We start from the raw sequence: 11,609 nt of genomic DNA, 5'->3' as shown, positions 1-11,609 counted from the left end.
CGGTGTACCGATGAAAGGCATCCGTGTGCTACTATATAACGCGTTCATTCTTCACAATGGGTGTTTGTGTCTCATTGAAACTGAACAGTAAAGTGAAATAAAGTAAAACAAATATATCGTAGAAAGCTGGGAGCGATTGATCATTTATTGTTACTGAAAAGTGAAACCCTTCAAAATTAATATATTAAGCACGCTGTATATTTATTATACATATATCATGTGGAAAAAACATTTTTAAATTGAATTCCTGATTAATTTAAAGTTTAAAGTATAAAACCAGGGTGCTGATATATCAAAATTACCATAATAAAATTCTACATTTGTAGAATAAAATTAGCTTAATGATATGGATAATACGGCAAAAATATAAAACGTAGGGTTTATCATTAAACAATATACATTTTTATTGTATCCTAATTATTTGTCACTACGATCGCTATGAGGTGACAGTCGACGCTATATACAGTTCGGAACAACGTTTTCCTGATCTGCGGCGCGGGGAATGCTGGTACTTTTAGTTCAATGAACTGGGCGTCATGACAGTGGGTTTGCATTGCTGACGTTTTTCAACGTTAGAACAAAATACGCAAAACTACACTTTATATCTACGGTACTTTGTAAATGAACGCGAGACTCTAAACTAACTGAAATATCTTGTTTTAATATGAACGCACCGTCAATGAGATGCGACTGCGCATGCGCATTGGCCCTTGCTCGACGTGCGCTGTAGCTGATCGGTTGTGTGTCTACCATAATGCTGAGCGAGGCCCCACCGGGTTTCTCTTGGACAACAAAGGGAGGCAGATCTCTGTCCATATGAGATTTACCCACCTGTGCGAAGAGGGGATCATGCAGGACTGAGTCCGTCCAGCGATGTACGTCACAGAAACAGTAAACGTTGTCTCGTCGTAGCAGCGGTAACACACTGAAATTCATCCTATACAATCTGTTAGTATTATAAATATTAACCAAATTTGATTACCGTGTTGAGAGGGTATATTTAAATTTTTGTATTCTTCTGCATGTTAACCAGCGGTTATACAGCATCTTCGATGTCGTCGTTACGAGCACTAACTCTGTATTTACAAATGATGATTGTTCAATTCATGTGCACAAATAGGTAGATCGGCTGTTTTAATTGACTGCAGTGTGTTTTATATGTACTGTAGGGCGCAAAGATCTGAAGGCTTCCAGGCGATTGAGACTTGCTAGCTGAGACATTATTACCTTACTGCAGTATACACATCGTCTATTAAAAATATAGTGAATCATAGGCACACACACGGATTAAGTATCTATATCGTTGTGAAAACTCTGGAGATTCCTTCATAAGAAACCAAACAAAACAAAACTCGGGGCATTTTTAGTTTTTTGATTACATTCACAGATTTTTTTAATATATATATATATAAAATTGAGTTTGGTTCCCACAAAGTTGAAATAACAGGTTTTTATCACATTGTGGGAACATTTGGACATTTGGTCCCCACAATGTAATATATACATGCACACGCACACACACTCACACACACACATTATGGGTACTTTAAAGAGCCCAGTTCACCCAACTTCAGAGTACCTGAAGGAAACCCACACGAGGGGGCAAACAAACCTACATAGCTGGGGGTGGGACTTGAACCCATATCTATGAAAGTGTGAAGCTGTAAAACAACTAAATGAATTTTATGTGAGTAAGGCTTTGGATTTGGGGGCGAGAAAACCTTCGTGGCAGATTAGACCTCCTTATCGCTTTTGACATCAGATCTTTTTGAATGCCACAGTAATCCTACATTTGCCACGCTCCAGACCTTGGCGGCATCCCTGGTGTACGAGCAGACGTGGTGGAGAGAGCGCAGGCGGTCATGGATCCGGCCGCGGGAGAGAACCAGAACCTACGTTCCTCTGGAAGACAGGTCAACGTCAGACTGAAGCGCTGCAGCAACAGCCCTGCAGGACAAGTAGGTGCATCTCTGGATGCTTCTTATGTTGAGCTCCTGTAGAACGGGGGAGTCAAACAGAGATATTCATTTATAAAAAGGCAGTGAAGAGGATACAGAGAGCACAGTACTCACCCGGGAATGTGACTCAGAATGCAGTAATTGTAAACTCAGAAGCTGTAGTTATGGATCCATAACTGCATATGGAAAAGATTTTATTTGGGAATAAAGTAGTAAAAGTGATATGGATGGTGGCGGTGGTGCAGTGGTTGGCACTGTCGCCTCACACCACTGGGACCTGGGTTTGAGTCTCCACCATGGCTTCATGTGTGTGGAGTTTGCATGTTCTCCACATGTCATTGTGGGTTTTCCACTGGGTATGTATTCCAGTCCCCCCCCCACAGTCCAAAAAGATGTTGAGGTTGATTGGAGTTATCAAATAGCTCGTAGGTGTGAATGGTGTGTGAGTGTACGCTGATGTTGGTCGACGCCCCATCATGGGTGGTTTCCTGTCTTGTGCCCAGAGTCTCTGGGGTGAGCTCCAGACCTCCTGTGATCCTAAATAGTAGGAGCAGTTTCAGAACATGGATTGCTGGGTTTTGAGTGGTTTTTCATTTGGAACAAAGACAGCCATAATAGCATATTTGTAGAGTTTTTTTTTAGTTTCTTAAGAGAACAATTAAATTCTTGGGACATTCCAATTTGCACTTGGACATTCCAAAGTGCATTTAAACTGGCGGGAACCGGCAGTCCTGTGTGCTCCTCGATATTTTCAGCAAATACGGCATCATTGGGGTCACTGTGGATGCTGCCTTTTCCCCTCAGAGCCGAAGGAGAGCGGCAGACACAGAGGAGGAGGACGACCAGTCGGAGAAGAAACACAGGAGATGTGAAAAGTCGGGCTGCTCGGCCACGTACCCAGTGTGCTTCGCCAGCACCTCCGAAAGGTCTGTGCCCAGTGTCGGCCATCTGGGCGGTCCGCTCATCACGGGGAGGCGGAGTCCACACTGACATCTCATCTAGTCCTTTTTCAACCATTCCAGGTGTGCAAAGAATGGCTATACGTCGCGATGGTACCACCTATCCTGCGGAGAGCATTTCTGTAATGAGTGCTTTGATTTCTATTACAGAAGGTAGGAACGAGTGACAGACCGAATTAAAAAAGCACTCCGGGAACCTCTTGGGAATTTATGCTGCTTATCATTTAATGTAGGACAAAGCATCCGGATCCAGCATTACTGCTGTTATTCTCTGTGCCATCTGCTATCAGCCCATTCAGAGTGAGCACGTTACATTCCAGAGCCTAGCTAATCTGTGGTCTGTACTACTAAATGGATTTGTCCTCATCTTGCCACACACAGTCATAAAGATGGTTATGAGAAGTATGCCAGCTGGAAGAGGGTGTGGACAGGCAATGGGAAGAGTGAGCCCAGTCTGAGAGCCTTTATGGCCGACCAGCAGCTTCCGTACTGGGTGAGGACATCCCTACGACGTGTCGTATGTCGTTTCTTGAGGGCGAATTGAGGACTCTCTTCAGAGAGGACTCTCTGAAGGGGATCCCACAGGCCAGCAGCGATAGTGACTCATTGTAGCATCTGCAACTCTACATTCTTGATGCACTGTGTACAACGTCCGTCCCACCAGGTCCAGTGCACTAAACCAGACTGTGGAAAGTGGCGACAGCTGACCAAGGAGATCCAGCTCACCCCCTCGCTTGCTATGACCTACCGCTGTGGGATGAAATTCAACAACGTTAAGGTGAGATAGTGAAGGCGAGCAGCAGGGCTTGGAGGACACTGGTCCGGTCGCGTTCTTCCTAACCATCTTCTTTATTCTCAATTCTTAGAACGAGGGTCCCGACCAGTGCTCCCAGCCAGAAGACATGGTGGGAACTAAAGCAACATCTTCTTTACTCTTGAGTCCAAAACTGTGATTGAATTGAAGTCAGAATCCATGTCAGTGACCAAATGATCCTGGCACTTATTCTTAGAATTTTTTAAAGGGCCAGTTCACCCCAAAAATGCATATCACTATGCAAAAGATATCGCCGGGGGGCTCGTGCTCATATCTTTCGCGCTGTGATACGATCGGGGTGCGGAGTTGGGCAGAAGGAAATAGTTCCTCTGTTAAACTACATACTACGACGTCTAATTATTATGAACAACCGGGTCATGATTTCATTGCTGTTTAATTTTTCTGATGAATTTTCTGCCACTTTAATCACCACAGAACAAATGCCATTCACTCCCGTTATATTAGAGAGAAACCCGGCATTTCTACGGCCGGTATCTCCAAAACTTGGCAACTCCCAGCAGATCAACCTAGACGGATAGATGACATTAAAACCCCTCTGAAACTTGTATATATTTTTCAGTTTTTGGGTGAAGTACACCTTTAACAGAATGTCCGTATCTAATTGTTCATTTGCATGTGAAAATGTGATGGTGTGGGTAGTCTGGCTGACTCTGATTCCAGCTCTGTGTCATCAGAGGGTAGCTGAAGTGATTGACAGCTGGTGGCACTCCATGCTGATCCTGCCACCGCTGCTGAAAGACAGCCCTGCCGACCCGTTCCTCATCGCCTACTACCCCGACTGCGTGGGCATGAGTCCCTCCGGCTCCCCCTGCAACATCCCCCTGAGCGAGATGAAGGCTGAGCAGCTCCGAGCCCCACAGACACAGGGTAAGCCTGGGGAGGTCTGCCGCACGATTGGCTGTCGGCCCCGGCCGCCACACTGACCGGCGTGTGCCGTGTTCAGTTCCAGGGCTCTGTCCGTACTTCCAGCCTTTCTACCAGCCCAACGAGTGCGGCAAGGCGCTCTGCGTGCGGCCGGACATGATGGAGCTGGACGAGCTCTACGAGTTCCCAGAGTTCTCCCGCGACCCCACCATGTACCTCGCCCTGCGCAACCTTGTCCTGGCCTCCTGGCATCGAGACTGCAAGGTGTGTGAGCGCGCACGTGTGTGTGTGTGTGCATGCACCCTGCGATGGACTGGCATCCCATGCTGGTTGTATCCCAGTTTTGAACCCCCCTCCCCCCATGACCCTGAGCAGAACAGGTGGATGGATGGATGGATGGAGTGAATGTGGCTCTTTTCTTGGTAGTGTGACTCATTCATTAGTCTTCCTGCTCTTAGTGGTGCCAGAAGAAGACTTGTCAGTAACAGCCCTTTCGGACACCCATGTGGGTCACGGCTGACCTACGGCACAGGCGACTAACACCCTTCCTCTGCGCAGACGGTGCTGACGGCGCAGACATGCGCAGCACACGTCATCGTGCGCGGGCTGGTGCGCGTCCGCTGTGTGCAGGAACTGGACCGCGTGCTCTGCTTCATGACCCGGAAGGGCCTGATCAACACCGGCGTGCTGTCCGTCACCGAGCCGCTGCTGCCCGGCTGCTACCGCAACGTACGAGCGCCACCCCCCCCCCACCTTACCTGCCTCATTATGATCGTTTAGCTTCTGGTGTTAGGTTAGTACATGTGTAGAGCGATGTGCATGCAGGAGCAGCCAGAGTGCTAACCTCGCCTGTCCTCATCCTTACAGAATAAGGTGATAGTGATTGGAGCTGGAGCCTCAGGTCTGGCCGCCGCCCGGCAGCTGCATGGTTTCGGCTTGCAGGTGGGTTTCCGGTGGGGGTCAGTGTCTACGTGCATTTTGCCAGCTGTTTCCATTCTTCTTGCCTCTCCATCCGCATCCCACACTCCTTTCCTTCATCCGTAAACATTATTAAAAGGTGCTGCCACGTTCAGGTTTATGACCCTTGACCTCTCTCACTCTTTTTTTTTTTTTTTTATTAATTAGTGTATTTTTTTGCCCTGCAGGTGGTGGTACTGGAAGCGAGGGACCGGATCGGGGGCAGGGTGTGGGACGACACATCCCTAGGTGTCACCGTGGGGCAGGGGGCCCAGATTGTCAACGGCTGCGTCAACAACCCCATTGCACTAATGTGTGAGCAAGTGGGTGTCTGTGTGTGTGTCTGTGTGTGTGTGAATTATGTTTATATTGCATTGTGGGGATCAAATGTTCCTCACGGTGTAATAATAACCTGTTATTTTGACGTTGTGGGGACCATTTTTCAGGTCCCCACAAAGATCTGTGAATGCATTCAAAAAAATTTGAATGCCAAAAGTCTCGTATTTTGTTTGGTTACTTATGGTTAAGGTTAGGGCTGGGTGGGGGTTAAGGTCGTCATGTTGGGATTTGAGTTTTCCCCATAGAAATGAATGGAGAGTCCCCGCAAAGATGAAATTACAATCCTGTGTGTGTGTGTATGTGCATTGTAAGTTTATCAACTGTCTTGTTAAACGTCTGTCAGGCGTAGTCATTGAGCTTCAATGCGGCCGGTGTTTCTCTTTCCCAGTGCCATTTGCCTCTGTTTGGCATATGCTTTTGTGACTTTTGAGACTGTTCTCAAAACACATTATACACCTGCATTTCCGCATTCACACTACACCATTTTAGCCCTGATTTTCCCACTGGTCGACAGTTTTTGCAGATCGCTGACAAAAGCCCCAGATCGGAGGCACATTGGTGTTCAGTCAGCGCTAGCAAACTGGCACCACTCTTTGTGAGATGTTCAAAGACGCGACCGGACACAGTGGCAGCTATCTAGCAGGCTAAATATCTGGGCCTGTCAGAGAATCCGCACCCTGTAGTGTGGAAATTGTTGTGACCCGGCCAGCGATGAGCTACAGCCAATGAGAGCACGAGGCACAGGGTGAGTGGAAACACAGGAGAGGCGCGGTGCAATATCAACAAGCACGGCTACACCAAAAGTCCTGCCTCGTGCATGGTAATGTGTCATTTCCACGGGTCGCTTCTCCCGTGCGTTTTCAGGACAAACTGTAGTTGGGAAACCAGACAGGCCTTGGCGAATGGTCTTGTAATCTGTGACTCCCTGTCACTGATAAGTCACGTTGTGTGAAAATCCCAGAGATTTCAAGATTCTCGATTTAGAAGACAACAAGTTGTGCCGTATGAACGGTTCAGCGATCTGACGACTTTGAAAGTCATGTAGCGTGAACTTAGCACAATAAGATGCACCTTTTTATCTGTGTTTGTGATTTAGTTGCTTAAACGCTTTTTCTGGTGACTTCCTGAGCCCCAGTGTATGTTTAGATGTATGAGTGCTTGTACTCCATGTGAGTCTCTGCTTTGAGCTTCCCCATTCTCCTCTGCTCATATGCCCTGGCTTTTCCCCTTATATAGATGGGTATAACGATGCATAAGCTGGGTGACAGGTGTGACCTGATCCAGGAAGGTGGACGCACCACTGATCCCGCCGTGGACAAGCGGATGGACTTCCACTTGAACGCCATCCTGGACGTGGTGTCTGAGTGGAGGAAGGACATGCCCCAGCATGTGGACGTCCCTCTGGGAGGTACACGCTCCTCTCCAGGACACTGCTGCCAGCTTCTGCATTCCACACTGCATCTTCTCCTGGCTACAGACTTCTGCATTAACTGAGTGCTGTCATGTACTGGTCCAGTTTAGGGGTTCCCAATCCGCCAGTACCAGTATTCCACCAGGCTGCAGAACTCTGAGAGTTTTGTGGAGGAGTTGCTTAATTAGCCAAAATAAACTACGAGCGTATATATATTTTTTTGTTTTTATCACCCTAGCATTTGCCTGTCCGTCTGAAAAAATGGAAACGAATAAACTGATGAAATTGCTAGTCAGTCTGCCCCTCCTGACTCTTTAATACAATGTAAACCGGTCCACGGTCATCCAGAGGTTGGGAACCCCTATTCTGATTGTAGCTATTGACAGTTAAATTGTATTTTTAGACTGTATCGGACTGTAGCACATTGCATGCACTTGTCTGCTATATAGTCTTTTGGTATATATAGTAATGCATATATCAGTTAAGGAGATTAATTTACTGTGTTTTTCTCTCATTGACACTTCATTCTCTTCGGCAATAAGTAACTTTGAACAACTTTGCGTGTTCTCTTATTGCGACAGAGAAAATCCAAGAGGTTTATAAGAACTTTCTCCAGGAGTCGGGGATTCAGTTCAGTGATCTGGAGGAGAAGGTGCTTCAGTACCACCTCAGCAACCTGGAATATGCCTGCGGCAGTGACCTCAGCCAGGTAGCCCCCCCCACTCCACTCTGTGCCTCGTACGCTCAGAGCGGCTGCTGCATACTGACTCGCGCCCCTTGCCGTCTAGGTGTCCTCTCGCTCCTGGGACCACAACGAGTTCTTTGCACAGTTTTCCGGCGACCACACCCTTCTGACTCCCGGCTACTCCTCCATCCTGGCCAAGCTGGCCGAGGGCCTGGACATCCACCTCAACACCCCGGTACTTTACCTCATTTTATATAGTAACTTTTTGCTAAAACACATTTACTCTGTCACTTACCAAGTTTTGCTATTTTAAGGAGTATTCCATATCTAGTATATGTTTAACATTAGTTTAAAGTTTACTTCTGCTGTTTCTGCATGTTTTGCAAAATCATTTTCCCCCTTTCTGGTTAAATCACTCCTAGATGCGTTTGTGAGAAATTTGTTGAGCTCCTTTTGTGCTTTATAAATACCCTGATATTTATTGCAACAAAATGTCATGCTATCCAAGTATGTTATACAAATTACTTTACTTCCTGTCACGCCTCCCTGATCTCGTTGCATTTGTTCTTCAGACCAGATCGCAGTTACAGCTCGGGTCCCTTCATTTGTCCACACATACAGTATAATGTTTGTTTCCTCCGTTTATTGTTGTCTTCCGAGTTCATAACTTCAAGACATTTGTATTGTGTTTCGCGGCGGGATATTGAACACATCTGCAAATCCCACCCCAAAGTACCGAAGTACTGAAGTACCCCAGACGCTTTGGTACTTCATGTACTGGAACTTTTGGTACTGGTCAGTGGAAAAAGGAAATACCAGAGTAGCATACCAAAAGTACAGTATCTGGTGCAGTGGAAAAGTGCCTATATATTCCTCCCTGTGCTGGATAGGCAGTTTGATGGATGGATGGTATGACAGATTTTAACGTGTTGTTTACTGTCGCTAATCATTTTGTCCCCTGCAGGTCCAGAGCATCGACTATTCTGCAGATCTGGTTAAAGTCACTACATGCAGTGGTACTCAGTACACTGCCCAGAAGGTAAGTCTCATTAAGCATTAAATGCCTCTTTAAATCTCTTAATCTTGTTTTTTTTTTTACATGCCTTGTGGCTCATCGTAGCCGATGTGGCTGATCAGTGGGTTTTCCGCCGCCTTCTTTAGGTTCTGGTCACCATCCCGTTGGCCCTTCTTCAGAAGAACACGGTTCAGTTTAACCCTCCGCTTCCTGAGAGGAAGCTGAAGGCGATTAACAGCCTTGGGGCAGGAGTTATTGAAAAGGTGTGCATGTATATTTTTAAGACGAAATTGGCAGACGTGTGACCATGTATGACAGTGTCTACATGCTGAATCTGTTTTGTGGTTTGCAGATTGCTTTGCAGTTCCCGTACCGCTTTTGGGACAGCAAGATCCAGGGTGCTGATTATTTCGGACACGTCCCGCCCAGCCCCGAAAAGAGGGGCATGTTTGGGATGTTTTACGATATGGACCCAGAGGTCAGGGCAGGTTTGAGTGCCTGAAGCATACATTAAGGTGGCCGTATATTTCAGACGAGATTGATCGAATTGATGTCATTTTGGCAATGTAGCCATGACCACTGCGGTGATCACCGTTTTGGTGTATCGCCCGTGCAGCATCCCGGAGGCAGACGTTTTGTTTCTTCTTTTGTCATTTGTTCTGGTCTCACTCTCTTTACGATTGGCTGGCATGAATGTGACTTCATGGGGTTGGTCAGAAGGGACCAATCATGCAGATGTGTTCAATATCCCGCCTCGAAACACAATACAAATGTCTTGAAGTTATGAACTCGGAAGACAACAATAAACGGAGGAAACAAACATTATACTGTATGTGTGGACAAATGAAGAGACCCGAGCTTTAACTGCGATCTGGTCTGAAGAACAGATGCAACGAGATCAGGGTGGCGTGACAGGAAGTAAAGTAATTTGTATAACATACTTGGATGCTTTGCACAGTAATTCCTGTTAATAGTAAATGTCGTAACTGTGGAATGCTGGCTGTGGAATGCATGTGTGTCTTTCGTGATTTATGACTGTGTCCCTTTGTCCCCCAGAGAAAACATAGTGTCCTGATGTCTGTCATCACGGGTGACGCTGCGAGCACCATCAGGAATCTGGATGATGTGCAAGTGGCAGATCTGTGCATGAAAATGCTACGTGAGCTGTTCAGAGAGCAGGTAAAACAGCTCCGAGACGTTTCTCGTTTTTCAAGTGTACGCAGTGTGATTGTTCATGGCGGATAAGTATCTTGTGATTTGGTCACACTTACTATGTAGTCTCGAATTTTCTTTCCTTTAATTTTTGTTCGCAGGAGGTCCCAGATCCGGTGCAGTACTTCGTCACACACTGGAGCAAAGACACGTGGTCTCAGATGTCCTACAGCTTCGTCAAGACAGGGGGCAGCGGAGAGGCATACGACGTCATAGCTGAGGAAGTGCTCGGGAAGCTGTTCTTCGCAGGAGAGGTGAGATATATACCAGAAAGCCCCACAGGAGGTGATTTTGCAGCAGCCTCCAGAAGTTCTGCTGCACGTCTGATTTTATTAATGTGTATTTAAAGAGCAAGACGTTTACATGATCTGCAATAGAAACCATGTTATGTTTTGTCGCCGACTTTAAATGTATACAAAATGTGGCTGTTTATCAGGCTGTGTTTATCGTGTCTGTCTGCAGGCTACCAACCGACATTTTCCCCAGACAGTGGCTGGAGCCTACCTGAGCGGCGTGCGGGAAGCGAGTAAAATGGCAGCTTTGTAGCTAGAGAGAGTGGGGCTAGTAGCACAGCGTGTGGCAACACTACTCTGGTGTTAACCTGCATCCGGACCCGGGAGCTACAGCTGTATCACTCTGTATTTCCCAACATGCATTGCAGCGCAGCTCTTCTGCTCTGAAGGTCATACTTGTGGGTACTAATTAAGACTTTGGGAAAAGAAGAGTTTCCAGTAGAATAATGTTAAACGTGTGATGAAAGCGCTTATAAATTACTCGGTTGTACGATGTTACTATATGATTTAGCACTTTTTGTTCATCTGCCGGGACCGCTGTTTGCACAGGATGTTTGGGTACTTGTGTATGTGATGTTGTAATAATGGGTAAGGACACAAAAGTGGCTTTAATCACTCAGAAGTGGATGAAAGACTTCCGTCATTAATATACACATTCAAAATGCATTTTTTACTGAGTGAATTCTATACTTTTTGCATATGTCCAAGGCTTTTGTAATAAATTGTCTTCGATTGAGAAATTACAGAGCAGCGAATTGTTCTAGTGCGTAATATATGCTAAGTTAATTATATTTGTTTCTGAATACACGGTGCCGCTTGTAACGGGATGCATTTAATTGTTTTCTGTCTGTATAATGCTCTGTGGAGGTTAATAGGTACAGTCACGCTGGTTTCTGGACAGATTCTGGCAAGACTACACAGCCACACATTAAAGAAAGAAATAAATCATCTGATCGTAAATGTTTTTTTTTCTTCATGCAGAGCTTATATTCTCAAATAATAGATTAAAATGTTAGAATAAAATGTTAACTCTGTTACACAGTGTGTCATGCTGGTTACGCAGCCCCTCACTTTCCTTAAG

At 46.1% G+C, this 11,609-nt stretch overlaps 1 protein-coding gene across 3 annotated transcripts; it reads left to right on the top strand.

The window, feature by feature from the left end:
• The first annotated feature begins 564 nt into the window (after positions 1 to 564).
• Positions 565 to 11,476, top strand: LOC125719261 (lysine-specific histone demethylase 1B). 3 transcript variants are annotated; one of them, XM_048993879.1, is made up of 21 exons: positions 565 to 875; positions 1,782 to 1,958; positions 2,763 to 2,884; positions 2,981 to 3,070; positions 3,299 to 3,410; positions 3,582 to 3,695; positions 3,784 to 3,822; positions 4,427 to 4,619; positions 4,696 to 4,880; positions 5,175 to 5,345; positions 5,484 to 5,558; positions 5,762 to 5,896; positions 7,149 to 7,320; positions 7,905 to 8,032; positions 8,112 to 8,243; positions 8,973 to 9,047; positions 9,170 to 9,286; positions 9,376 to 9,501; positions 10,080 to 10,202; positions 10,337 to 10,489; positions 10,698 to 11,476. In XM_048993879.1, the coding sequence occupies exons 2-21, from the start codon at positions 1,863 to 1,865 to the stop codon at positions 10,779 to 10,781; spliced, it is 2,442 nt and encodes an 813-aa protein (XP_048849836.1). In that variant the 5' UTR covers positions 565 to 875; positions 1,782 to 1,862; the 3' UTR covers positions 10,782 to 11,476. The 3 variants fall into 3 exon arrangements, with proteins under 3 accessions (XP_048849836.1, XP_048849835.1, XP_048849834.1); XM_048993878.1 differs by having other exon boundaries at positions 565 to 917; positions 1,807 to 1,958; XM_048993877.1 differs by having other exon boundaries at positions 566 to 875; positions 1,807 to 1,958.
• The last annotated feature ends 133 nt before the right edge of the window (positions 11,477 to 11,609 follow it).

Source organism: Brienomyrus brachyistius, chromosome 23, assembly GCF_023856365.1.
Source record: "Brienomyrus brachyistius isolate T26 chromosome 23, BBRACH_0.4, whole genome shotgun sequence".
In the NCBI taxonomy this organism is placed as follows: domain Eukaryota; kingdom Metazoa; phylum Chordata; class Actinopteri; order Osteoglossiformes; family Mormyridae; genus Brienomyrus; species Brienomyrus brachyistius.
The sequence above is the reverse complement of the archived record's forward strand: the minus strand, read 5'-3'. Positions and strand labels throughout refer to the sequence as shown.

Coding starts and splice junctions, on each gene's coding strand:
- LOC125719261 (XM_048993879.1), top strand. CDS start 1,863: ATGGATCCGGCCGCGGGAGAGAACCAGAACCTACGTTCCTCTGGAAGA. Junction 3,411..3,581: donor ACCAGCAGCTTCCGTACTGG/GTGAGGACATCC, acceptor CCGTCCCACCAG/GTCCAGTGCACTAAACCAGA. Junction 4,881..5,174: donor CCTGGCATCGAGACTGCAAG/GTGTGTGAGCGC, acceptor TCCTCTGCGCAG/ACGGTGCTGACGGCGCAGAC.